A 14,458-nucleotide genomic window follows, 5' to 3' on the forward strand; every position below is an offset into this window, starting at 1 on the left:
TGGTTTATCCTTATACCCTTTTTTGAACAAATGTGCAACATTTTCAATTCTCCAGTCCCCTAGCATCATTCCTGTAGATAAGGAGAATTGGAAGATTATGGCCAGAAGCTCCTCAACTTCCACCCTTACTTCCCTCAGTATCCTTGAATGCATCTCATCTGGTCCTGGTGACTTATCAACTTTAACTACAGCCAGCCTTTCTAATATTTCCTCTTTTTCAATTTTTAGATGAGGGCTGGTTAGCTCATTTGGGTAGATAATGAGTACACAGTTCAGAATGCCAACGGCACAGGTTCAATTCCTGCTCTAGCATGAGGTAGATTTCTGAGCTGCCTCTTCACCCTATTCCTGAGAGTGGAAGGTAATAGCAAATCACCACAGATAAAAAAACTGCCTAGAAAAGCATCTCAGGATGAAGCATCAGACGACAATGAACCAAGGCCAGCCTTAGGGCACAGCTTGAATAAATGAACTTTTAACCCACCCAGTGTCTCAACTACCTATTCTTTCAATGTGACCTTGGCATCATCTTCTTCGTTAGTAAAGCCAGATGCAACATGCTCGTTTAGCACCTCAACCTCTAGTACCTCATCCCCTTTTTGGTCCCTAATCGGCCCCACCCCTCCTTTTACTACCATTTTACTATTTATAAGCCTTTAGAAGACTTTTGTCCATTACTTTAAACATGAAATTTGTGGACAAAATAATTTCATTTGAATCTCATTGGGTTTTAGCCATTAGGCTAAAGATTTGGCAAAGTAATTAAATGCAATAAATCTTCAAAATAAATTTGAATGTATTTTGTGTGATTACTAAAGGTACAGGACAAAGAGGATTACAAACATAATAGATCATTGAGATGCATTGCAGCTTGAAATGAAAGCGGAAAAAATTCGATCCATGCATCAAAGGTGTTTTGTGCTGAAATTGCATATCCGATTTCAGAATTCACCAAATACCGCAGTGAAGGAAATTTGAATGGAATGACGCAGTTTGAGGATCTGGCAACTTCATCTTTTGCAACTTCCCCAATCTTTCTATTAAATACAAGACTGATATGTGCCAAACTAACACTCTGAAGGCTTCTTGTAACCGAAAATTAGAAGAGACCTAAACACGCTCAACAATGAAGATCCAAGTAATATTTTTGCTGTTAAGTACCATTGTGATCTGCTTGGCCACTCATGGTAAGATCTTTTGATTCATATTATTTTTAGTTCTGAAGTTAGTCAATGATAGGAACCTACTTAATTTTCAATTGCTAACATTCTCAGCCTGAAAATTTTCCACAGCAAATCCTTAAAATTAGAAAACTGCCAAGACAAGGAGCCTGATTGGACTAAACATTTGGGCGTGAAAACCAATAACAACCTAATCGAAAAGTTGCTTTTGTTTCATTTGTGCTTTCATCTATGAAAAATTCAATGGCTTTTTTGATTTTCACAGAAGTTTCAAGAAGTAGGATCAAGATTTGATATGTATTATTTACAGTCACTGAGTCAACTAAATTTGATTGTATAGCCTTACGGCGGCTTTAGTTGCCCTTAAGCAGGTGTGTCATTGCACAGTATTTTGGCTTAAGTGCCCAAAATGCATGTTCAGTCTCATTGTAGGCAGACCATGCTCTTACATGTGCCGCAAGTGAAATTTTATATTTTGAACTTTTCTTATTTTGTGATCTATTATTATGATAGTTGAGGACAGTTTCATTTCTTTCATTCAAATATAATTGAGGTAGAAACAAACAAAAGCAGTCGAGAAATGATTAAGGTGGAGAAGGGAAATCCTGTTAGAAGGTGCCAATCAAATGAGGAGGGAGCTCAACAAAGCAGGTCTTGAATTTAGACATAGATCGATATCAAGGACAGGTTTGAGGGACAGGAAATTAAATTACAAAGATTCATGGAAAAAAAGGCACTCTTTTTGCCTATTATTAACCTATTGGAAAAGCCTGTGGCCCGGATTTTCTGGCCCTGTCTGTGGCAGGGATCGTCGCATCGGGGACTGGAAAACCACAGCCAGCGTTTTCAATAATCGTACAGTCTGCTAGGTTGAAACAGTCTCTGAAAGGCATTATAATTTGTATTAATTTTGCTCAGAGTATTGTATTTTGTGCCTCTAAACCCGCACAAAACATGAAAAAACTGTAAAGTAGATTATTTAATATCTGTGACTTCTGGCTTGATGGTAAATGTCTATTTTCTAACAATCTGCTTATTTGATGAAATCACTTCAGTAGTATGGTAAATGAAAATTGCTTTTCAGCTGACTCTGGTCACTGAGTAATCGGTGATTGAGGGATTGGTGGAGTAAGAAAGGGAAAAGAACACACAAAGATAAGTAGGAAAGTAAGTGGTGAAGAGGACATAAGGAGGCTACAAATTATCATAGGTAGGTTAAGAGAGTGGGCAAATGAAGTATAATGTGGGCAAATGTGAAATTGTCCATTTTGGCAGGAAGAATAAAGAAGAAGCTTATTATCTAAATGGTGAGAGATTACAGAGCTCTGAGGCGCAGAGGGATCTGGGGCCAGGATTTTCCGGGCCCATTGCAGGTGGGACCCGTCACGGGTGAGGTGGCGTCCCAGCCAGAAATCCATTGACTTGCGGCAGGACTGGAAAATCCCGCCGCCGGTGTCCTAGTGCATGAATCACAAAAGGCTAGTAGGCAAGTGAGGCAAGTCATTAGGAAAACCAATAGAATGTTATCATTTATTGCAAGGGGAATTGAATACAAAGTTAGGAAGGTTATGCTTCAATTGTACAGGGTACTAGTTGGACCACATTTGGAGTACTGTGTACAGTACTGGTCACTTTATTTAAGGAAGGATGTAAATATGTTGGAAGCAGTTCAGAGAAGGTTTACCAGAGTAATAACTGGAATGGGTGGGTTGGTTTATGAGGAAAGGTTGGACAGACTAAGCTTGTATCCGCTGGAGGTTAGAAGAGTAAGAAGCGACTTGATTGAAACATATAAGATCCTGAGGGGTCTTGACAGGGTGGATGTGGAGAGGATGTTTCCTCTTGTGGGAGAATCTAGAACGAGGGGTCACTGTTTAAAAATAAGGAGTTGCTCAATTAAAACAGAGATGAGGCAAATTTTTTTCACTCAGAGGGTAATGAGTCTTTGGAACTCTTTTCCTGAAAAGGCAGTGGAAGCAGAGTCTTTGAATATTTTTTAAGGCAGAGGTGGATAGATTCTCGGTGAGCAAGGGGGTGATAGGTTATCAGGGGTAGACGGGATGCAGATTTCAGGTTTCTATCAGATCAGCCATGATCTTATTAAGTGGCAGAGCAAGCTCAAGGGGCTGAATAGCCTACCCCTGCTCCTTGTTCACATGTTCGGATGTTCGTAGGAGTAGAGAGATAGAGAGATATATAACCAGTGGAGAAGCACAATCTCAAGTATCTATTATAAATAACCAGATATGACCAGCAGACACATGGGAATATCACCACCTGCAAGTTCTCCCACAAGCCACACACCATCCTGACTTGGAAGTATATTGCTATTCCTTAATTGTCGCTGGGTCAAAATCCTGGAACTCCCTCCTTAACAGCGCTGTGGGTCTACCCACACCATATGGACTGCAGCGGTTCAAGAAGGCAGCTCACCGCCATCTTCTCAAGCGCAATTAGGGATGGGAACTAGATGCTGGCCTAGCCAGCGAAGCCCAGATCCCATGAATGAATGATTTTTAAATGCAGTAAAAAGGTCCAAGTGTCAAATACCGTGTGTGTGCCAATTTGTGGCTTAAATTCCAGATATTCAACTAGACCATAAGATGTCTGATGTTGGGGGATTGGATGGTTCAGTGAGTACATAATGTTATTTGTCCCAAATTAAAATCATGATGGATGGAATGGAAGTTTCCTCTCTTTACCGACAGTCAGGTTCCTCCCTGTGGCTAGAAGACTTATTTACAAAACAGGATGGTTAAAGTTAGGAACTACCACAAAAAAAATTTTCATAATTTATTTTTAAAGGGGAACTAGATGGTTGCTTGAAATAGAGGAATATTTGAAGTGTATGGAGAACAAGCAGAACCTACTGATTAGACTATGTGAATATGTTCCTTTGCATGACAAGGACAGACTTGCCTGAATACATAGGTCAGGTCATTTTTAAGTCCTCAAAGGATTCATGTCAGTTCTTGCTTTGTCTGGGTTCTGCTGAGATCTTTCTAGGACATAATGGGTAGAATTTTCAAGAACTCCACTGAAAAGGGGGTGGAGGCAGAAGATCTATCCATGCTTCCGAGTAACCAGGCTCCATGTGAACACTCTTGCATCCCTAGGCAGAAAAAAGGCCCCATAAATATAAGATAGTCACCAATGGATACAATACAGAATTCAGGAAGGACTTCTTTACCCAGGGAGTGTTTAAAATGCGGAACTCATTGCCACAGGGATTAGCTGAGACAAATAGCATAGATGCATTTAAGGAAAAGGCAGAAAAACAAATGAGATGGAATAGTAGGAACCTCATGTGGACCATAAACACTACCATGGAATAACTGGACTGAATGGCCTCTTTCTGTGCTGTACATTCCATGTGTAATTTTTGTCTATGTAACGCAGAATTTTTCCACTTATATTTGCCATTCTGAGCCTCTCTTGTTCTTCTGTCTTCTCATCCAATTCTTTCCTCTTACACGATAGGTTTCTGTATAGGGCCCATAACAAACTCAAGGTGCAAATGTGTGAAAGTCCTCTCGCGCTTCATTCCTCCGAAAAGATATCAACAAATCAACATCTTTCACCAGGGCTCCTACTGCAGAAAAGTAGAAATTGTGTAAGTATTGAAGGAAATTGTGTCTCCTAAACTGTAGCAACATTCAAGTAAGCATTTAAATTACTCAAATCAGAACAAATTAAAACGTTTAAAGATTAAAAAGTTGAAGTTAGTGTTTAATTAATTTGCATACAGTGGAACCTGCACTTGCCTGGATGAGTGCAGCTCCCACAACACTCAAGAAGCTGGACACCGTCTAGGACAAAGCAGCCCGCTTGATTGGCACCACATCCACAAACATTCACTCCCTCCACCACCAACGCACATTAGCAGCAGTGTGTACCATCTACAAGATGCACTGCAGGAACTCACCCAGGCCCCTGCGACAGCACCTTCCAAACACCCGACCACTACCATCTAGAAGGACAAGGGCAGCAGATAGATGGGAACACCACCGCCTGGAAGTTCCCCTCCAAGTCACTCACCTACCTGACTTGGAAATATATTGCCATTCCTTCACTGTCACTGGGTCAAAATCCTGGAACTCCCTTCCTAACAGCACTGTGGGTGTACCTACACCACAGGGGCTGCAGCAGTTCAAGAAGGCAGCTCACCACCACCTTCTGAAGGGCAACTACAGATGGGCAATAAATGCTGACCCAGCCAATGAAGCTCACATCCCATGAGTGAATTTTAAAAAAGGACCATATTGGAGACAAATCTCCCAGATTTCAGTGTGTAGCTAGTCATTTTATAATGGTCAATCCTGAATCACATTTATTTTAGGCACTTAAAGCAGTGGACAGGTGGGGACAAAATTTCTTCACCGTTCCAGTGGACTCCCACTGCAAATGGGGAAGAGTCCATCGCAAATAAGCACAAACTTCACAAAGACTCATATATTCTGGGTACAATCTGTTGGGTACAGCTTCCATGGTAGCCTCCAGCTTCCACCCACCCCCTGCAATGCCATTGATAGAAGAGGAGATAGAACTGTGGGTGAGAACCTTAAGTAGAGATCCCACACTCACGGCTTCAGTTGGAACTTGGTTTACGAACAGCCTGCACACCTCCCGTCACCTAAGAATTGGGGCCGCTAATGAAACTAGCTAGAATCAAGGCCTGGGCCTCAGAAAACTAGGGGAGACATTTTTTTCATGGTAAAGGTTTACAAGCACCCTCTCCCTGCCCACAACCAGGAGGTAACCTAGCATCCCTTCTGACCCAAGTAACCTCCCACCAACAGATTTTGTACCTTTAGCAGAAGGTACACTCAAACCACCAAAAGATTGTTCCTTGTGGCCTCTCCTCTTCAGCTGTGAACTTCCGCAGCATCAGGAACGGAATTCAGCAGCAGGCAATTCCAGCGTAACTGCTAGGGTTGGGTCCCCAAGACATTCATAGGATTTATGTATTTGCGCTCCTTGTGTATTCTTTGCCAATGGCAAAGTAGTCTGGAAGATGAATTTGTAAAATACTTTCATTGTAGACAGTTTCCTGGAACAACTGGTTGTGGAACCAACTAGGGATAAAGCTATTTTAGATCTGGGATTGTGTAATGAGGCCATTTTAGTTAGCAATCTCATAATAAAAGATCATCTGTCAAAAAGTGATCCTAGTATAATTGAATTCCACATTAAGGTTGAGAGCAACATTCTCTACTCCATACAAGAGTCTTAAACAAAGCCAAGTAAGCACATAAGAGGGGAGAGCTGGCAAAGGCTGATTGGGTTAACAGACTGAAAGGTAAGGCCATAAATAAATAGTGGGAAACATTAAAAGTGATTCAAAATATTCAACAAAAATACATTCCATTAAAAAACAAAAACACAGAGAAATATCCATCCATGACTTAAAAGGAAAATTAAGGGTCGTATTAGATTGAGAGTCTTGTAATGTGGCAAAGAATAGTAATAAGCTTGAGGATTGAGAGAGTTTTAGAGACCAGCAAAGAACCACCAAAGCTGATATGAAAAAGAGGGGAAAAAAAAACAAAAGTAAGCTAGATAGGGATATAAAAACAGATTGCAAGGGCTTTAACAAGCGCATAAAAAAGGAGTGTTACTAATGTAAATGTCGGTCCCTTAATAACAGAGGCAGGAGAAATTATCATGGGGAATGAGGAAATAGCAGAAACATTGAACAAATATTTTGTCCCTGTCTTCACAGTAAATCACAAATTACATGCCAGAAATTAGCCAAGAGGCTAATAAGAGTGAGGAACTTAAAGTAATTAATATTAGAGAAAAAGCATTGGAGAAACTTAATTGTCCAGCATTTTCCCGAAGGCTGACGTCAGGCTAACTGGCCTGCAGTTCCCATTTTCTCTCTCCCACTTTTCTTGAATAGGAATGTTACATTTGCTGACTTCCAATTTGCTAGGACCATTCTAGAATCTAGGGAATTTTGGAAAATCATGATCAGTGCATCCATACTCTCTGCAGCTGCATCCTTTAGAATCCTAGGATGTAGACCAACAGGTCCTCAGGATTTGTCAGCTTTTAGTTCTTTAATTTTGCGCCACACAAGCATCAGGCAATGAACACCTTCAACAAGAGAGTATCTAACCATCTCCCATTGGCATTCAACAGTATTATCATTGAATCCCCAACCATCAACATCCTGGAGGTGCACTAATTTCAATGTTTAAAAGATGATCGAGAGTATCACTACCTAATCAATCAATTAGGATCGAGTGAAACAATATGGTGGGGTATGAGTTTAATCAGAGTTTAAGACAGGATATAATAGACTAGTTATACAGCAAAAACATAACAGCTTTCACAGGTAATGAGTTTTGATTCAGATCGGGCAGCATGGCTGGCATGCGTAAACAACTCATTCCTTCCCCTTCCATTTCTCTTTGTGGTTCTCAAGTCTTCTCGACTTCTGTTAAATACTCCTGAGTGGTTTGTGGAGTCTTCCTCAAGAGTTCTTTTCCACCACCTACTGCACCAAGGTCTCCCAAAGTCTCTTACTTTAAACTCTTTTTCAGGGGAGGACTTGGACGAATTATTTACAAGTCCTTATGATCATATAAAAGCTCACTTTATTTCAAAATACCCTATAAAACACTAAGTTCTTTGTCTGAACCTTTGGTTGAAAATCCCACCTTTACTGCCATTCATGTGCCATTAGCTTAAGTCTTCACAAGTACCCTCTGGACTTGATAAATCACTCTTATCCTTATCACATCTCAAATTGTTCTCCCTGACCAGTTTCAACCCCAGTAACATTCCATTCACAGCATCAAACTCCTAAAATTTTCATCATTTGTTTCTATTCCACAATCTGTTATTTACGTCTAAGGCTGGTTGCAAGACTTGTTAACAAGCCAATCCAAATGGCCATTCAGTTCAGCTGTTCTTATTCCTTATCATGCTGGTGAACCCTGCCGTTGTTCACTAAAATAACTTCTATTCTCCTTCCACACACTAATGAACTTGCATATCAGTGTAGTCCTAATTAAGCAAGGTCGAATGAATAGCCTTATACAGTTTTGTACTATGATTGTTTGTTTTAAGTATTTAACAGTTGCTCTCACACTAGGCCGGGACTGTCAATGGGCCCTTTTGCAGGCCGAGGCACCATTGCCATCATCTAAGAATAATCATTCTGTTAGTTTCATTTCCCTAGAAGCGAAACTTTGAGCAGTTTCCAGTGAAACAAAATTTACAGCAGTAGTCTATTCCTTTCAAGCTGATTATGTACACATATTAGGTAGATAGCTCATTTCAGCAGCAGTTACCATTGACCAGAAACATAACTGGATCAGCTTTATAAATATTGAGGCTACAAGACTAGGTCAGAGGGTAGAAATACTATGATGAGTAACTCATCTCCTCACTCAGCAAAGCCTATTCACCATCTATAAGACACAAGTCAGGAGTATGATGGAATACTCTCCACTTGCCTGGATGAGTGCAGCTCCCACACTCAAAAAGCTCTACACCATCCAGGACAAAACAGCCCACTTGATCAATACCTCATTCACCACGTTAAAAAATATTCACCCCCTCCACCACCAGCACACCAATGGCAGCAGTGTGTGCCATATACAAGGTGCACTCTGCAGCAACTCGCCAAGTCTCCTTCGACAGCACCTTCCAAAACCGTGACTTCTACCATGTAGATGGACAAGGGCTGCAGGCTCATGGGAACACCACCATCTGAAAGTTTCTTTTCAAGTCATACACCATATTGATTTGGAACTATATCACCGTTCCTTCACTTTATGCTGTGCATTTACTTACATCAAATGGGCTGAAGCAGTTCAAGCGGTTCCACCTGCTCAGGCACAATGAGAAATGGGCAATAACTGCTGGCCTTGCCAGCAACACTCACACCTCATAAAAAAATATAAAAATGTGGCAGTAGAGATGGATCTAGTGTCCTCATACAGGAATCACAAAGTCAGAATGCAGCTGCAGAATTATTTGGGAAGGCAAATGGAATGTTGGCTTTATTGCAAGGTGAATGGAGTATAAAAGTAAGGAAGTCTTGCTACAACTCTACAGGGTGTTTGAGACCACACCTAGAGTACTGCGCACAGCTTTGGTCTCATTATTTAAGTAGGGATATACTTGAATTCAGAGAAGGTTTATGAGGTTGATTCCTAGGATGAAGGGATTGTATTATGAGGAAAGGTTGAGCAGGTTGGACCTATACTCAAAGTTTAGAAGAATGAGAGGTGATCTTAATAAAACATTTAAGATTCTGAGAGGGCTTGACAAGGTAGATGCTGAGAGGATGTTTTCCCTCATGGGGGAATCTAGAACTAGGGGGTATCATTTCAAAATAAGGGATTGCATATTTAAAATGGAGATGAGGAGAAATTTCTTCTCTCAGAGGATTGTGAAGCTTTGGAATTCTTTACCCCAAAGACTGTGAAGGTTGAGTCATTGCATATATTCAAGGCTGAGATAGACAGACTTTTGAACCATAGAGAAGTCAAGGGTTATGGGGAACAGGCAGGAAAGTGAAGGTGAGGCCAAGATCAGATCAACCATGATCTCATTGCAAGTGGAGGAGGCTCAATGGACCAGATGGCCTACTCATGCTCCGATTTCTTTTGCTCTTACATTCTTCTAATGGGCACACGTGGCATGAGTTGCTGCAGGAGCTTATAGATTTTGGGGAGAATTTTCTCCTTGTCGGGCGGGCCAGTCAGGAGCGGGTGCGGGCAGGCGTGGAGCTGATCTCCATCTGCGATAGACTGTGCACCACCATTTTACACTGGTGAGCCAATTATGGCCCGCCCAGTGTTACGTGCACCTGGTAGTGCTCAGCAATATCTGTGCGGGCAGGGGGAGGAGGGAGAGTTGGGGTCTGCGCGTGAAAGAGCGCAGAAAATCCCCGAGGCAGCTCCATGCCTCAGGGAGATTAAGCGCAGTTGTAAAGTTGTAAAAAAAAAATAAAATTATTCAGACATATCCCCATGTGACAGTGTCACATGATGCCCCCTAGTTCTAGATTCCCCCATGAGGGAATACATCCTCTCAGCATCTACCCTGTCATGCCGTCTCAAAATCTTAAAACTTTTAATAAGATCACCTCTCATTTTTCTAAACTTTGAGTATAGGTCCAACCTGCTCAACCTTTCCTCATAATACAATCCCTTCATCCTAGGAATCAACCTCATAAACCTTCTCTGAATTCAAGTATATCCCTACTTAAATAATGAGACCAAAGCTGTGCGTGATACTCTAGGTGTGCTCTCACAAACACCCTGTACAGTTGTAGCAAGACTTCCTTACTTTTATATTCCATCCTCCTTGCAATAAAGCCAACATTCCATTTGCCTTCCTAATGTGACAGTGTCACATGAGCCGGAACATGTGTATGAATTCTGATAAAAAATTTTATTTCACGAATAAATCCTTCATGAAACCTTATCCCACCCATGGCTGAGGTTTCATGAAAAATGCAAAGGCCGCCTGGGCTCTTTGCTTGGACGGGCAGCTTTCTCAATGGAGTTAATAGTTTTACTAATGGCCTTAATAGGCCTTTGACAGTTCGGCGGGCATGCAACAGACTCCGGTGCGTGCCAGCTGAATGGAAGGTTAAAATAACACGCAGGGACGCATGTCCGACATCACCGCGTGTTATTTTACACATCGGCGTGCAGGGCCTGCCCCCACACGCCAAACAGAAGATTCTGTTCTTTATTTCTAATGTCTCTGCTTGAACAATTTCTACTTACAGGATTACCTTGAAGAATGGGAAAAAGGTCTGCATCAATCCCGAAGCTCAATGGGTCAATAGAATTATTTCCTTCCTCAATAAACGGTAAAATGTTCATTCTACTCATTTACTGATGGGTGAACATGAATAATTCAGCAGCTTGGGATATTATTGAACTATAATATCAAGCCTAGTTGGAGACAAATAGACAAGCATGTGCATATATGGCTAATTCAGCGGTTGGGTATTATTGGTCTACACTATCTAGCTTGGCTGAATACACACACACAAAATGCAAATCATAGGCCAGAAATTTCCCCCCATCTGGGGGGGTTGTGCGGGGACAGGCGTGGACCCATTTTACATGGGCGGGCCAATTAAGCTGTGCACTCCCTGTGAGAGCTGGGGTGGGGGGGTGGGGGTTGGGGGAGTTCCCTGAGTGGTTCCCTTTGCTCTTACACGCATGTGTGCAAAAGAAGCCAGAGGTCTCCCTGGGGCATGGTGGTGCCTCAGGGAGATTTGTTTCAATGTTAAACTTTTAAATAAAGGATTTTTAAACTTTTGAAACATGTCCCCTCGTGTGACAGTGTCACATGAGCTGGGACATGTTAATGAAATTTTGGAAAAAATTTTACTGATTTTTTAAACACTTCATGAAACCTCATCCCCTCCGTGGATGAGGTTCCGTGAAATTTGCGAAGGCCGCCCAGGCTCTTCACCTGCCCACCAACCTTAAGGTTGTATGGACAGCTCATTTAATCGTTTAAATTTGTTTTTAAACAGGCCTTAATAGGCCTTTGGCAGTCGGCTGTGCACCCGTCGAACTGACAATTTAAATGACACGCGGTGACGTTGGGACGCATGCCCGACGTCACTACATGTCATTTTACCCATCAGCAAGCAGGACCTGCCTACCCCCTGCTCGCCAACAGGAAAATGCTGCCCATAGATAAATGCAAAGGCAAGGGGGAAACTGGGAGTCTTGGTGGGGATGGAAATCAGGGAGCTCGGTGAGAAGACAGGGAGAGGATCATGGGAGTGTCCAATTGTAGAGGCTTCTGCAAGCAGGCAACTGGATCGAAGCAGTAGTTGTGAAGGCACTTGCCTCCTGAATCCACCAAGTCCTGGCCTCAAAGTAGCTGCTGGGCTTCCAAAACTTGGGAAATCCAGCCAGGGCTAAAAGTGAAACCTGAATGAGAACGAGGTTCAGAGTCTCCCCGATCTGATCCAAACCCATCTGTTCTTGTAGGGTTAAAATTCAGACCATTATTTCAGTGCTAGGTTTTTGCCAGAGCAACTCAAAATAAATCTCAATTCCCAGGTTTCTTCCCTTAGCTTTGTAACTTACTCTTCTTCAAATATGTATTCAACCTTCCCTTAAAACACACCATGATCTCTCACTCAATCATTCTTTATGACAAAGCATTCAATGCTCCAAGAGTCTCTTGAGTAAACATTTTCCCAACCTCCCTCAATGACAATTTTAGATTTATTGAGGAGTCAGTAACAAGGGTCATCAGAGATAATAATCCGACCTTACTCAGCCTATCAAATCTCCTCTTACTGCGAAAACCTCTATTAAATCTCAAGCTTCCCCACTCCAGTAGAGATAACCCCAACTATTTCGATTCTCTCATCCTAGTTCTGGTTTCCCTTCTATCAACCCAGTGAGAATCTAAGTTGTTATGTTTTCCATGGCTTTCTACAATGTGTGTCCATTGAACAGTGGTCAAATCAGTGGCTTTTATAAATTATTTCTTTATATTTGTACTCTATGCCCCATACAAAATGCTTATGACAGATTTAATGGATTAATCTAGCTGCACACACTTTCAATTTTGGTCCCACCCATTTCTCTATGTTCACACCTTCAGGATCTGTCCCTCATGTATACTACCCTTTTCATGCCAGAATGTATTACTTCACAAAACTGGATCCAACATTGATCATTGGGGTACAACACTTCTAATGCTTTTCCAATCTGAGCAATACTAATGAATGCAAACACTGTACCCTATCCATCACCATCTTTCTAACCATGCTGCTACATTTCTTCTTGTATTATGTGCCTGAAATTTTATAAAAACAACTTTTCAAAAGTCTTCTGAAAATCCACATGGACCTCATCTACTGCACTCTTATCCTCCTTTGGAAGATGATTGAACAAGTTTGAAATTTATGGAAAAACAAGAATATTCTTTTTCATTTCTCCAATGGCTTTGCTCATCCATATATAATAAATATGATTGGTTTATGGTTTAAATCAAGTGAATTTGGTTTATGGTTTAAATCAAGTGAATTCCCTATCTACTGCAACAAACATACTCTATATTTTGGATTTCCCAGAGCAGAAAGGTCTAATGAAGTCATCACAGAGGAGTCATCGACTCAATGAATGTGAAGTGCCCCTACAACACGAAATTCTACTAGGAGCCAAGCTTTTGTTGTTTAAGATTTACTGTACCAGCCTGTGCCATGAGATTTGTTTGCTGCCATTTCACTTGCTTATGCTCTAATCAATATCACGGTATTCAGAGATCTATGTAACCCTAATAAGTGCTAATAGTCTTTGGTGCTACTTACTGCTTCTCGGGTATAGGTTTGTGTCAAAATACTTTGAGCCAATAAATTGACAAAGTGATTTTAAGATTGATTTAACTTGATTTTTCTATAAACATCCAAAGAAATAAATCTTCCTCTCATATGTTATATGTATAAATTGCTTGTAGCTTTCTATTAAATTGATTTTCAAAAACTGACAAAGTATCTGATTGTATGAATTCCAGCTCTAATCCATTTTACATTGTGTGCTTGGATACTGGAGTAAATTCTAAAAGACTGCACTGCTGCCAGAAACTCAAAATAAGCAAGTGATTCCATACAACATTTCCCATTATCTTCAGTATTGTTAACCCTAGCCTTAGTATATACCTTCATTTTAAGATTTAGTCAAGCTTTAATCTATTATCCAAAGAGCTCCATAATTTGATGCACCTTCTTTTGCCACCTGGGATATATTTATTTCGCACTTTGTTCATTTAAATTTGAAGACTTTTCATTGCCAGATCCCTACTCAATCACACATTTCTGAATTAGCCCCTTTCTCTTCCACTCTTACTTTACCCTTCTCTGTTATGACATTCAACCCATCGACATTGTGATTATTACCGTAGATCGTGGCATATAAATCAACCTTTGATGCCTCAAAAAGTCCATCCAAAAATGGGGGTCGATTTGTACGCCCAGTATAAAACGTGAACCGCTAGTGTGGGTTTAGGTGGTTGTCATTTGGAAATATGGAAAAATAATAACACCGGTACTTCAAATTAAACCAATGTGACATACTTAATTAATTAATTCTGCAAGGATACCTTTAGCCACAATCAAAATATTTTTAAAACCGTCAAATTCATCACTCTTGGCATCTGACACAAAGAGTTTATCGAATTCATCGAGTCACTTTGACTACGGCATCATCGTAAGGATCCCACTTTGGATCAGATTTGGTACTTTTGGTTTCAGAATCATCCCTCCACAACAG

The 14,458-nt window shown here is 41.0% G+C and overlaps 1 protein-coding gene across 2 annotated transcripts; it reads left to right on the top strand.

Moving 5' to 3' along the window:
* Positions 1–899: 899 nt before the first annotated feature.
* Positions 900–13,680, top strand: LOC144681702 (interleukin-8-like). Of its 2 annotated transcripts, none has more exons than XM_078543565.1 (4): positions 900–1,187; positions 4,662–4,794; positions 10,939–11,022; positions 13,269–13,680. In XM_078543565.1, the coding sequence occupies exons 1-4, from the start codon at positions 1,127–1,129 to the stop codon at positions 13,276–13,278; spliced, it is 288 nt and encodes a 95-aa protein (XP_078399691.1). In that variant the 5' UTR covers positions 900–1,126; the 3' UTR covers positions 13,279–13,680. The 2 variants fall into 2 exon arrangements, with proteins under 2 accessions (XP_078399691.1, XP_078399680.1); XM_078543554.1 differs by having other exon boundaries at positions 901–1,187; positions 13,264–13,680.
* Positions 13,681–14,458: the final 778 nt, after the last annotated feature.

This window comes from Cetorhinus maximus, chromosome 1 (assembly GCF_964194155.1).
Source record: "Cetorhinus maximus chromosome 1, sCetMax3.hap1.1, whole genome shotgun sequence".
Lineage (NCBI taxonomy): Eukaryota > Metazoa > Chordata > Chondrichthyes > Lamniformes > Cetorhinidae > Cetorhinus > Cetorhinus maximus.